Raw genomic sequence first — 13,620 nt, forward strand, 5'->3', positions numbered from 1 at the left:
GATTAATAGATACTACGTAATGGCGACGCTTCCTTGTCTTGGATCATGACACAGACAAAAACAATAGAACTTTTTGTCTATGGAAGGCCTCTAGGACAAAAACATTTTTATATTTATATACTAAATTACAATGGCCAACATGTGGGAGATCACGAAATTACAGGATAAAGAGAGCTTTAGGCTTTACAATGAACCATAGAGAAGAATGTATACAATGATCATGATCATGTGACAACTGACAAATTGACAATGTCATTTTCAAGGACAAAGAGCAAGGACCACAAAAAAACCGAAAAATCAAAATATAAAATATTTTTAGATATTTATTATTTTGATTAAATATTTTTATAATACTTGTGATTGTGATTAAATAATCATTATTCAATTTACAATATTCATTTCGAGTAATTTAAATTAGTTGGTGCTTAGATTACCTTGATTGTCGATTGTTATTTCTACATACAAATTTTAGGGTAGAAAAAACCAAAAACCTTGCTTCACAGAAAAAAGGTATGGGTATTCGTATCCCTATTTTAAATAATATAATCATCAAATAAAAGACTCTAGATAGAATAAAAATCAGACTATTGTTTTATTGAATCACAAAGAAGTATCTATTTACAGGTTCAGGATACAAATCAATATTCTATACTACTATTTTTTTTCCGCTTGTTTGTTAGCTCTCGCCTGTACGTAAATAATTCATACAACATTTAAATATTTTAAACCTGTATTCTGTATTCATAATGACCAAATATTTATCCATAATTTCAGACATGGAGTTTGATCCAGAGGCAGTAAGCGATTTGCTAGATAAACTAGTATTACACCAACTGCATTTGATGGAGGACAAGATGGCTTGTGAATTGAACATAGAAAAGAGTATAAACAATGGTAGTATTCATTTGGCAAAGTCTAGATACATTATGGGACAGAGTTCTGTTAGCAAAGAGCGACTGCCAACAGAGAGCAGCCCAGAGTTTTCTGCCTCTGTTACATGTGAGTCCATTGAAGAAGACAATCAAAGAAAATTGAAGGTGATTGAAACAGAGGACACTAGTGTAAACCCTCTGCACTGGTTTGGTGTGTTGGTCCCCCAGAATTTACACAAGGCGAAAGGTATTTTCCAGAATACAATCAATTTTATTGTTGAATGTGCAAATGTTCAGTTACAAATATATGAAAACATAAAGAATATTGAAGCATTGAAATATTTTAAAAATAATGTTAGTTCATAAAACTAGTGTTTTCTTCTTAGTACAGCAGTACTCTGAGTAGGTACCTAGTTCTATAAATAGAGATTTCAAAAAATGTATGTAATTAATTATATCTATACATTCAAGACTTTGAATTTTTTTTTATGCTTTGAAATTCTAGCAGGGTTATAATATCTGCATAGTTTGGCTTGTGTCTTCAGAGAGGACTAGAACGTTGGTGCATATTATATACTTTTCATCAAAAAAATCTTAACTGCCGGCCTGTTGGTATTTGCAGACTGTTTTGATTTTTTTGATGAGAATGTCTAATCTGATTTAATCATGCTGATAGACAAATTTTTTCACTTTTATCCATGTTCTCCTCCTTATACTCTTGTGATAAAAATAGATAAAGCTGCTACATATTACCTGTGAATTTAGTTTACTTTCTGAAAGGTGGTGGTTATAAAAACCCACCTAACTGAAGTTTCCCAAGGAGGGTTGACATCAGGCAGGCAGTCATAAAATCACTAGCCAAAACCAATTAAAATTAAAACAAAACTTGTCACTTAAGTGGGACAAGGAAAAGGAGATTATGTTGATTAGTTTACTTTCAGGGATTCAAGTCGATGTTAAATGTTATTTATAGATGAAGTTTGTTGAGCTGTTGTGTTAAAATAAAATTAAACAACATTTTATTTCATGTACATAGGTATTTATTTATTCAGAGCGACATCTGCTATTCATGTTTTAATTAACAATTAATGGTATTACTGTACAAGCATGATTTAATCATAGTTACAAATTACAATGTTCCATATGCAATGCATAAGTAATACAGGCAATAAAAAAATACTCTTACAATTACAATTTGTATTATTCAGATTTGCAATCAAAATTGTAATTACACACATACAAGCACTTACAAAATACAGTAAAATCTAAAAATTTGGTTTAATCAACAAGAAAGTAGACAAACACAACACTGTTTAGTGAATTCCAAGTGGTTCTTGTAAAGACATGCAACAGTCAAATAAGGTGAAAGATAAAACAATACAATTTTTAACAACTTCATTGGATGCTTCCATGGCTATGCTAAAGTACTACAATCTTAACTGAACGGAGTAGCTATTCAAAATGAAAAACACAGCTTTGGCCTGCAGCTGAATTTAAAAGTATGGTCCAAGAGTCTGTTGTAGCACAGTTCTTTGCAATTTTATAAAAACTGAAGGTTAAGTTCTACTCTTTCTAGCTGGCTTTGAGAGGTAAAATGTTTCAAAGATCCAAACTCAATCACAAATAATCATGTCACAGTCACTAGACACTTGGTTTCCTGGCAAGTTCACTAAAAAGTTTAACAGTTTTTTTAAAGGCAAATTAAAAAATATACAGGATGCTTGGGAGTATTTCCCATAACTTCAAGGTGTTGACAAGTCACTTAGTAGCCGAACTAAAAATAAAAACTTTATGTTTTCATACAAAGTAATGCAAATAATTCCGACCATCCATGTAGCACACGCCTTTATCAACGTCAATAAACGTATGTTTGGCTACGTCATAATTTTAGGGATGCATATAAGGGACACATTTTAAGATGTATTTACAAAAGAAATATTTTTTTATTGTAAAAATATTTATTTTAGTACACATGTGTGTCATTCTAAGACATATTTAATTAATTTTCCTTAAAGAATATAACCCAAGAGTTAAGGGAAATACTCCCGAGCACCCTGTATAAACACGAATATTTTAGTATTTATCATACAACTTATTGGGAATTGTGAATATTTTGATAAAAGGTTCATTTCTCATATTAAACAGGCAAAGTATTTATTAAAAGATTTATATGGGCCATTTAAATAAAATGAATTACTTGTGCTTTTTAAAGTACTATTTTTGCAAGAAATATGGTGTTCTTAATTTAATTTAATGCTGATTTAAATTACTAAATCAATTACAAAACAATTCTTTTGCATTAAACAAAACTTGCAGTGAGTATGTTTAAATATTCATTTCAATTTACTTAGATACAGTTCCCTCAAATAACAGTTTATTATTGAAAGACATATTATTTCTCATAGATTTATTGAAAAAGAAACAGGTGACAGAATAACTCAAGTTAAATAACTATTTTTTTTATTTTTACGGTAAACATCGCCAAACATTTAAAATCCTCAGAGGTTTAAAAAATAATTTAATGGTCCTTCCATTTTGAAATTCATTATTTATCAAAAAATAATAAACTTGTAATGTGCTAAATATGTTTTTTTGTGTTACATAATAATAATAATTTAAAATAAATAAATAACTAAATACGCACAAATTTAAAAATTTAATATCATATTCATAATTATTTTTTTTTATTCTTTTTAATTGTATGAATTAAAAATGTTGATTACAATATACATATTTTAATTCAGCAACATTATATTATGTCCCACAGGAATCACGGCGAAGGAACTATGGGGAATGAACAATACAATACAATTTTAAACCTCTAAACCTTTACAGAATATTTGTTGTAAATGTTCACTAAATAAAATTAACATAATCACTCAGAATTATGACTAATTACATAATATAGACAGTTATAAACAAAATCAAAGTTATAAACATATGTGTAACAGATAAGTACATGGTGCCACAATAAGCATTAACAGTAGAACTTCTCGGAGAAGTTTAAAAAATAATGCTAAAAATGCAAAATTTTAATAATAATAATTAACAAATAGGTAGGTACAATTAATAACGAAACGAACTACACTTTGTGCTTTACAATAAATAAAAAAAAAATCCTCATTTTACTTCAAAACAAACACATACTAAACAATATTTTGTGCTCAATTTACATGGTGTCATGACTAGACACAATATGACTATGAGCATGATTTACAATATACTTAAATAGGTAGGTATATTTAAGCAATATTAAATATGGCGTCTTGAAATATTCAAAATTATGAGTGCGAATTGTTACGACAGCTTGTCTTATTAATGTTAACTATAATAATTTGGTATTTTTTTTTTTTTTTATTCTGTACAAGTTAGCCCTTGACTACAATCTCACCTGATGGTAAGTGATGATGCAGTCTAAGATGGAAGCGGGCTAACTTGTTAGGAGGAGGATGAAAATCCACACTCCTTTCGGTTTCTACACAACATCGTACCGGAATGCTAAATCGCTTGGCGGTACGTCTTTGTCGGTAGGGTGGTAACTAGCCACGGCCGAAGCCTCCCACCAGTCAGACCTGGACAAATTAAAAAAACCTCAATCAGCCCACCCGGGGATCGAACCCAGGACCTCCGTCTTGTAAGTCCACTGCGCATACCACTGCGCCACTGAGGCCGTCAAAAACGGCATTGAGTGCGTTTTATCTTTTGGGAGGTATATCAGCAATGCAATACATTTAAATAGGTACTATTAATCAGTGAACTAAAATCTTTCGTGCATTGCATTTAAAACCCCCACAAAATAATTTAAATATTAAATTGACATTAAATATTTTAATAAAACTAAAGAAACCCTGTGTATACATAATTTAAAATAAAACTTTGTTAAATAATATATTACATTTATTTTAAATAGCCATTTACAGTAATAGATACACATAACTTTATTAAGTACTTTATGGAATGTTATTTCTAAACTAGGTAGATCTCACTAAAAATTGTGATTCTATTACAGGCGCTCATAACACACAATCATACTGTAACAAAATTTTACTGTATACCTAAATTATTTTTACCTGACAAATCAATACAATTACCTACGTACTTTCTTTGAGTATACAACATAATTTTCCTTAGTCATTGCATTGTCTATAAACGAACGTACGAAGCCGTACAGACTACATTAGTATTTTAGTCGAGTACGAACGATTTTTGGGCGGTAAATCCAAAAATTGTTTCTACTCGACTAAAATACTAAAGTAGTCCGAACTAGGCCTAATAAACCATTTTCATGCTCTTTCAATCACGTCTTCACAGACTACACGAAAATAGAACGATGTGCCAGGCAAAAATAGTTTACATATACATATTTAAATTTAAAACTAAACTAAAATTTTAACAGGTAACTCATACAATTAACAAAAACATATAACTTTTCTTTTTAGGGTTCTGTCTTGCTCTGAATGTAAACAATCATTAGAGTACAATCCCTAACATTATAAACGTATCTATATAAAATAAAAATAACTAATAATAGAATACATACAAAATAAAAATAATTAATAAAACGAGATACTTTGTTATTGCAAACAAAATTATTTAACACAATAACCTTTTACTATAAAACTTTTAGCAAAACAAGCTCCAGCAAAGGAAGTCGTTTAGTATTTTTTTTATTTTATATTTTTGTTAATTTTTAACATTTTCTACCTATTCAATTAATATAATAAACAACTTTTATTTTAATTGAATAAGTACAAATTGTACAAATTAAAAAAAAAAGTGTAAAATCATTGCAATTTATGGTATGTATCAGGTCTCGTTCACAAGTCACAACTACACTTTGTGCTAAGTAGGTACTAACAACGAAGCCACATTTATCTAAATCATTTCTATGATTCTTAATGTTTTAAGAATCATTGCATCTATAACATGTATTAAAATATCTTATATTATAGTACGGCGGGTAGCTACATGTTACTATATTATGGCGGTACCAGTGGCGAAGAATGGAATTTAGATGAAGGTAAACCGTCCCAAAGACAAGGAAATTCATATAGCATGATAAAAACTCTGGTTTCCCATATATCTAGATCTGCCGATTCCAGTTTACCTTTAAAAAACATATATATTCATTGTTGTACTGTTACAACAATGAATATGTATGGTTTTTAAAGGTAACTTGGCGGGAATCGGCTTGCATGAACTCTTTCTTCGCCGCTGGTAGGTACTTATACTAACAATACCACTGGAACTTGCCATGGGCATTACAATAATGGACGCGAATACATATATAATTATTTATATGACACATGGAATGATGGTTACAGTTACAGTTTTGTTGAGTTACTATATTATTGAAAATAAGTTATCGCTGGTGATTTATAAGGAACAGTAGGTATGTCAATATCACTTGATAAGAAATCACTGAAATTGTAATGATAAGTAAAAATATCAGTATCGTGATGAATGATTACTATAATATCAAGTATGTTTGAGATCGTTGTATTGATGATTCAACTGTGCGCCGGTTTGTTTCAATGAATTCACTCTTGAAACCATTTGGCACACCAAAATGTGCTAAATATAAACTTCACAACAATTCAGAAACAATGTTTATTGTTTTATTTGTGCTCAAGACATTAATAAACCTTTGATCGTTAGTAATATTCTGTTTAGGATACGATCAGCATGACTTTGCACAGGTTCGATAAAAATTGGGTTCTATATTTCTTTACAAAAAAATGTTGCAAATTACTATATGTAAGTATAGTATAAGTAAAAAATAGTAAAATAAAATTATTAAATTATTGTATAATTATAAGTAAAATATTAACGTAAAAGCTCTGTGTTTATCAGGGAGCGGGCTTCGAGCAAGCGAAGAGGAATAAATGGTATGCAATGAACTTGATATTATTAAAAGATAATAATTAATAAATAATTAATCATTCTTTCAATAATATTAAAGACTATAAAGTTCAATAGTCTTTTAATAATATTGAACTATAATAATGGATAAATTAGTCTTTCAGTAATATCTGTGCGTTTAAAAAAATATCAAGAATCCATAGACAAATAAATTGCAGTATAGCTGAAAAACGTTCAGTAACATTACGTAACATAGCTCTCCTTGGCTTTGCCTTATCTCTAACGAGTAGCCTAGTTTACAGTCCTCAAATGACGAACTTGAAAATTATACAAAAAAAAATTAACATGACATGACGTCATATTTAAATGAGTAAACAAATAATGTTAGGTAGGTAGTTGTTTCTTTTTGGTAATATTATCTACTACTAACCAATAGGTATTTTAATTTATGTAATTAGGTACTCCAAAGCACCTAAATATTTTTTTTCAGTACATATTAAATTTCACATTCGCGATTTTCGATTGTTGAACAACAATAAAAATTTAGTATAATACATATTACATATACATAAAGTATCTTTATATCATTGACGTGCTTTAATCATCAAATGCTAGACATCTTTTACTACTAAGAAATGTCCAGTATGACAGGGCCTAAGGCCTAGTTCGGACTAATTTAGTATTTTAGTCGAGTACGAACGATTTTTGGGCGGTAGATCCAAAAATTGTTCGTACTCGACTAAAATACTAATGTAGTCTGTACGGCCTCTAATGGGCAATGGTGTTTAATTAAGTCCTCGTCTGCGTGAGCAAGGCGAGTAAGGCCACAGGCGTACCTATTCTTCTATTACTTTTTTACAAATAATTACACTTACCGAATGGGAATGAATAAATATATAGCTATAAATGCTTATAAGTGGGCACGATTCGTCTGTATGTGCAGTGCGCGTTGCGTTGTCTACGCGAATTCGCGTGTACCGTTGCGCATGCGAGATAGAAGAAGTAAGAGTATAAATTATAGTAATAAATAATAATAAATTATCAATTGATTAATAATAATAATTTACCAATGGCCCTGCGACCTGCGTTATAAATGCTTTTGTAAGGATCTTGACGCCTGCGTCGCGCCACCACGCCTGCACGTCTGTGTAGTGCGTGCTGCGTGCACTAATACGTAGACTAGATAACTAGCTACGTATTGATAAATTGTAAGGGTGATTAATAATAATATGTCATCAATGGCTCGGCGTAACAAATGCTCTAAAAGCGTCCAGTCGGTACGCGTGCGTGAGCCGTCGCGCCACCACGCCTGCACGATGTGTAGTGCGCGCTGCGTGCACTAATACGTAGACTAGATAACTAGCTACCTGCTGATACATTGTATGGGTGATAAATAATAATAATTCATCAATGGCTCGGCGTAACAAATGGTCTAGCAGCGTCCAGTCACGGCGACTGCGGCGGGCGCCAGTCGGTGCGCGTGCACGAGCCGTCGCGCCACCACGCCTGCACGTCCGTGTAGTGCGCGCTGCGTTGTCGGCGCGAATTCGCGTGCACCATTGCGCATACGCGACAGAAGAAGTACGTGTTGATAAACTCCCCTGTGCCCTGTAAAGGAAATTTACCGTTTTTATGATACGTACGTAATTTTGATATATTTAACCTATGCCAAAGATTTTTTTTTTTTATTCTTTACAAGTTTTTTTTTATTCTTTACAAGTTTAGGTAGGAAGAGATCGCTACTAAGCGATAAGGCCGCCTTTTGTATTCTACTTTTTCTTATGTTTCTGTTTTGCTTGTTTTCTTTTATTTTTTGTGGTGTACAAATAAAGAGTATTAAATAAAAAATAAATAAAGTTAGCCCTTGACTACAATCTCACCTGATGGTATGTGATGATGCAGTCTGGATGGAATTGGGCTAACTTGTTAGGAGGAGGTTGAAAATCCACACCCATTCCGGTTTCTACACGGTATCGTACCGGAACGCTAAATCGCTTGGCGGTACGTTTTTGCCGGGTGGTAACTAGCCACGGCCGAAGCCTCCCACCAGCCAAACCTACATATGTGATCGGTTATCAAAATCTACGTTAATTATTCTGATTATATTAGAATCAGGTTTTCATGTAATTGGGATTTAATTATTTACTGTTTAAATAAATAAGACTGTAAAAGGTTGATCACGCGACTTTCGTTCAATAGCATCGCGTCGGTAGCCGCGAAAATGGCGCGTAACCGGTACGCTTGAGAGAGAGAGGCACCCTGCCCCCACTGTATTCTGCTAGTTGAGCAGTTGAGTTGTAATCGCGTCTTTGAAATGGATAGTCGTCTTCCATTTATTAAACAGTGTAATAGTGATAGTGATTCAGAAGTTCAATGGGCGAGTTATTCGTATAGTCGGACCATTGCATTGTTAGTTAGTTAGCCGGGAGCCCTCACGAGCGGAGAATGGGGAGTATTAGTATACTTTAAAAGACGTCTTTAACCCAACTGGAATCGGTTACAAGTCCGAGATCCGCTGGTGGCTGACTCCTTGCTATATGATAGTTAATCTTGGTTTACATGTGATAGTATCAGCGCTGTACTTGATCAATATTGTATTCGTAAGTAAAATGGTCGTTCCGGTAATGATCGATTATTTTACTTTGTGTATCTGCCATCCTTGACACGTTAAGCTTAGAACCTGCTCTTAGACTACGGCTTCTCTGTTATCAGAAGTAGTATTTAGTCTGCTCCGCCGATATAATAATTTTATATCGGCTAGGTATCTATATCAGACTAGGTACATACTATAACCTATGCCCAGAAAAATATAAATCCTTGCCATATTGCATATTGAAAGCAAAGGAACTAATTTCTTCTATAAACCTATACTAATATTATAAAGAGGAAAGATTTCATTGCTAGCATTGACAAGCTCAGAAAATATTAATTAGTAACACTTCTTCTTGTTGTTTCCGCCCGCGTCACCACATGGCTCCACGAAAGACCAGCGCTGCGCTGGTGCATCCATCACTAGCGTAGCACATGCGGAGTGGTGTCCATTTTGGTACCACACACATCATTTTTTATATATTTTTTTTTTTTGGATTTAATTTAGTTTTATTAGTTTAATATCTCTAATTTATTAGTTCACTATATTTTTAAAATTACTTTCTTTAGTTTTAAAGTATTTGTTGTCTTTTGTGTATTATGTGTGTGTGTGTGTGTGTCCAAATAAAAAAATTTTCTTTCTTTCTTTCTTTAAATTACTGAACCGATTTGATAAAATGTTTAACTGTTGGGAAGCTACACTATCCCTGGGTGCTCAATCAAATCTTTCCTCTTTATAATATTAGTATAGATTAATAAATCATCGGTCTTTGCACGTATCAGCTGTACCGCTCCTTTAGTTTACACAAACTAATTTAAAAATGATGAAATTCATGAAAGTAGTAGTTAGGTACTTAGTATACCGGTTATATTAACCCGTTTATCTATGTATGTTCGTAGTAATATATGTATCTATTGTATCGTTGCTTACCTCAGACTAATTACCTACTATGGACTTGTATCGTACTCAAATTTACCAACAAAATTGCCTGTCAGTTTTTGAGGGCGAAGACATCGAAAATATTTAACACCAATAAATTTAACCTGTGTCCTTACACTACAATAACTATAAATTTTAAATCGTTATACACACACGTGTAATTTTAACACAGTGAAACATCGATTCTATAGACGCAGTATGTATAAAAACATTTGATCATGATCAAATAGTCTTGGCAGAGCGGTAACCTCTAGGCGAGGCGGGTCCTATAGAAGGTTTTTTTTATTCTTTACAAGTAAGACCTTGACTACAATCTCACCTGAAGGTAAGTGATGATGCAATCTAAGATGGAAGCGGAATAACTTGTTAGGAGGAGGATGAAAATCCACACCCCTATCGGTTTCTACACGACATCGTACCGGAACGCTAAATCGCTTGGCGGTACGTCTTTGTCGGTAGGGTGGTAACTAGACACGGCCAAAGCCCACCCACCCAATCCCACCAGCCAGACCAATTAAGAAAACCTCAGCCGGGGATCGAACCCAGGACCTCCGTTTTGTAAAAAAAAAAAATACCGCGCACACCACTGCGCCACGGAGGCCGTCAAAAAAATTGAAGCTAATTAAGAAAGTAGAAGGCGAATTTCTAAAGAATTGAAACAGTGTCATCTAGTGGTACTACTGCAAAAATGTTTCAATTCCTTAGAAATTCGCGTTTACGTTTACGCGATCGTCACAGTATGAAAACATTGAAAACTCCCACTAGGCCTGGCCTGAGTTGCTTACCTTCCACTTGAAGTACGAGTTATAGAGCGTGTCGTCCTCATCGAGGCGGCGCAGATAAGCCGCCAGCTCCTCGGGCCCGGCGAACTCTTCCACGTGGATGTACGAATTTAGGGGCGCCGCCGCCGCGTACTCAGCAGGCCGAGCCCCCATTACTATTGGCAACACGTCGTGCCTGAAACCATCACATCATCTTTTAATATAAGCGCGAAAGTTTATACAGGGTGCTGGGGAGTATTTCCCTTATCTCTGTGGTTATATTCTTTACCGGAAATTAATTTAAAATGTTCAAAGATTTTGTTCTAAAATTAATATTTTCGGGGTAAAAAATATTTCATTTGTTGGAACTTAAAATGTGTCCCTCATCTTTACAATTTTAACGTAGCCAAGTTTTACGTATTTTAAAATGCAAGTATAGATAAAGGCGTGTATTACATGGTTTGAATTATTTAATTTACTTTGTATGAAAATATGAAAAGTTTTTAATTTTGAGTTGAAAAGTACCAGTCATGGAGATCGGCTTCTATACGTGGACTCGTCAACACCTTGGTTATGGGAAAGACTCCCGAGCACCCTGTATAGATGCATGGATACTTATTCTAGTGCGCCAATTTCTTCCGGTGCTTCTGTAGTCTATTGAGGCTTTAGTATGTATGGAAGTTTGTTACTCTTTCACACAAAAACTATTGAACTGATTTGTCTAAAATTTGGCATGGAAATAGATTTTATATACCAGAGACTTGGTCGCTAATTATTATGGGCCTTATTAGTAAGCTCAAAGTCACATAGCGGGCGATGGACGTTGGGGTCCCAAGGTGGTGGAATGGCAACCCCACGCCGGAAAGCGCAGAGTTTGTCGATCTCCTACTAGGTGGACCGAGGACATCAAGCGGGTTGTAGGAAGCCGCTGGACGCTGGCGGCTCGAGACCGTTGTGTTTGGAAGTCCATGGGAGAGGCCTATGTCCAGCAGTTGATATCCATCGGTTGTTAATGATGATGATGACTTTTTATAAGCTAAGTCTAAGCTCCAAATCCCCTATCCTTTAGGGATGTCAGAGCCCGTACCCATGTGGCACATATCGATTGATATGGGAATGACATTTGATATCGTCAGGTCACGTGATCAAGTTATAGATCGGAGCTGTCATTCCCATACATACACGCTCCCTCCCCCTGTATCGCCCCTATGCAATCTAAGTAGGTATTTTAGATTCTTATCTCGCGAATCTTACGAAAGAAACTTCCTTTTGTGAAGATATGGTCTTATTGGCTATATTCTATGGTTTGGAATTCGGGTTCTAGATTTTTCCACGATACTTGTTTACTTGTTTTGATTTATTATTAAAATGAAATTAAACGTGACTGATGTGCTGTGAACTGTGAAATTGCACTTAACTGGTTTATCGCTTCGATAAAAATAATATTTACTTTAAAATCAATAGAATCTATAGGTAGGTAAAGCACTTACTTTAAGTATCTACTTAGGTAGGTACTTATAACCTATACATGTGACGAAATTAAAAGGAAAACTACCACAGCTAAGTAGGCCTTACAAGTACCTACTTAGGTAAAGGAGTTATATTTGTGGGTACTAGGTAGTCGATTAACTTCAGAAACTTGGCCGGTATTTCTGGTGAGACTACAAACGAGTTTCTTTAAGACATCATAATCATCATCATATCAGCCGATGGACGTCCACTGCAGGGCATAGGCCTTTTGTAGGGACTTCCAAACATCAAGATACTGAGCCACCTGCATCCAGCGAATCTCTGCGACTCGCTTGATGTCGTCAGTCCACCTGGTAGGGGGTCGACCAACACTGCGCTTACTAGTGCGGGGTCGCCATTCCAGCACTTTGGGACCCTAACGTTCATCGGCTCTTCAAACCATTGCCACTTTAGCTTCGCAACTCGTCGAGCTATGTCGGTGACTTTGGTTCTTCTGCGGATCTCCTTATTTCAGATTCGATCACGCAGAGACACTCCTAACATAGCTCGTTTCATCGCCCGATGTGTGACTCTGAGCCTTCTTATGAGGCCCATAGTTAGCGACCAAGTCTCGGAACCATAGGTCATCACTGGCAACACGCACTTTAAGACATACATTACTGGTATCAATCCTTTGTTCAACAGTATGCTATTATTTGGTCTAGGTACTCGTGTGTTCTTCAATACACTAGACAGAATGACATAGATTGTATATCTACAACACTTGTACCTACCATAGAGTTCTTATACTTAGTCTCAATCAATTTCTTTATCTAATTATTATTATCTAAACATATAATCTAATCAAAGCGCTGATGGACAAAGGACTAGATTTTCAATAGGTTCGTACTCGTAGATTACCTAGTTAGCAGTGACGAAGGATGGAATTTAGATGAAGGTAAGCCGTCCCAAAGAAAATAACCTAAATTCATGCGTGTGGTACAAACTCCGGTTTCTCATAAGTATATGTAGATACAGTACAAAAGCTCATCCTTCGCAACAGCTAAGTAGTGTATGTATGTATCTATACTAATATTATAAAGCTGAAGAGTTTGTTAGTTTGATTGAACGCGCTAATCTCAGCTCA

At 34.4% G+C, this 13,620-nt stretch overlaps 2 protein-coding genes and 1 long non-coding RNA gene across 3 annotated transcripts in view; 2 read left to right on the forward strand and 1 right to left on the reverse strand.

Annotated features, from left to right (window-relative positions):
* The first annotated feature begins 32 nt into the window (after positions 1-32).
* Positions 33-1,344, forward strand: LOC112054921 (uncharacterized). The gene is made up of 2 exons (XR_002887476.2): positions 33-510; positions 775-1,344. It is a non-coding gene; the product is annotated as an uncharacterized LOC112054921 (long non-coding RNA).
* Positions 1,345-5,353: 4,009 nt separating this feature from the next.
* Positions 5,354-13,620, reverse strand: part of LOC112054928 (glycoprotein 3-alpha-L-fucosyltransferase A) — a 43,711-nt gene continuing 35,444 nt past the window's right edge. The window contains exons 7-8 of the mRNA XM_052888371.1: positions 11,049-11,220; positions 5,354-8,342 (exon numbers count right to left, since the gene is read on the reverse strand). Coding sequence (XP_052744331.1) covers positions 8,181-8,342; positions 11,049-11,220 — 334 coding nt within the window. The 3' untranslated portion in view covers positions 5,354-8,180. The remainder of the gene's footprint in view (positions 8,343-11,048; positions 11,221-13,620) is intronic.
* Positions 8,262-13,620, forward strand: part of LOC112054933 (uncharacterized) — a 72,166-nt gene continuing 66,807 nt past the window's right edge. Inside the window, exon 1 of the mRNA XM_052888379.1 lies at positions 8,262-8,373. Coding sequence (XP_052744339.1) covers positions 8,367-8,373 — 7 coding nt within the window. The 5' untranslated portion in view covers positions 8,262-8,366. The remainder of the gene's footprint in view (positions 8,374-13,620) is intronic.

Source organism: Bicyclus anynana, chromosome 22, assembly GCF_947172395.1.
Source record: "Bicyclus anynana chromosome 22, ilBicAnyn1.1, whole genome shotgun sequence".
Lineage (NCBI taxonomy): Eukaryota > Metazoa > Arthropoda > Insecta > Lepidoptera > Nymphalidae > Bicyclus > Bicyclus anynana.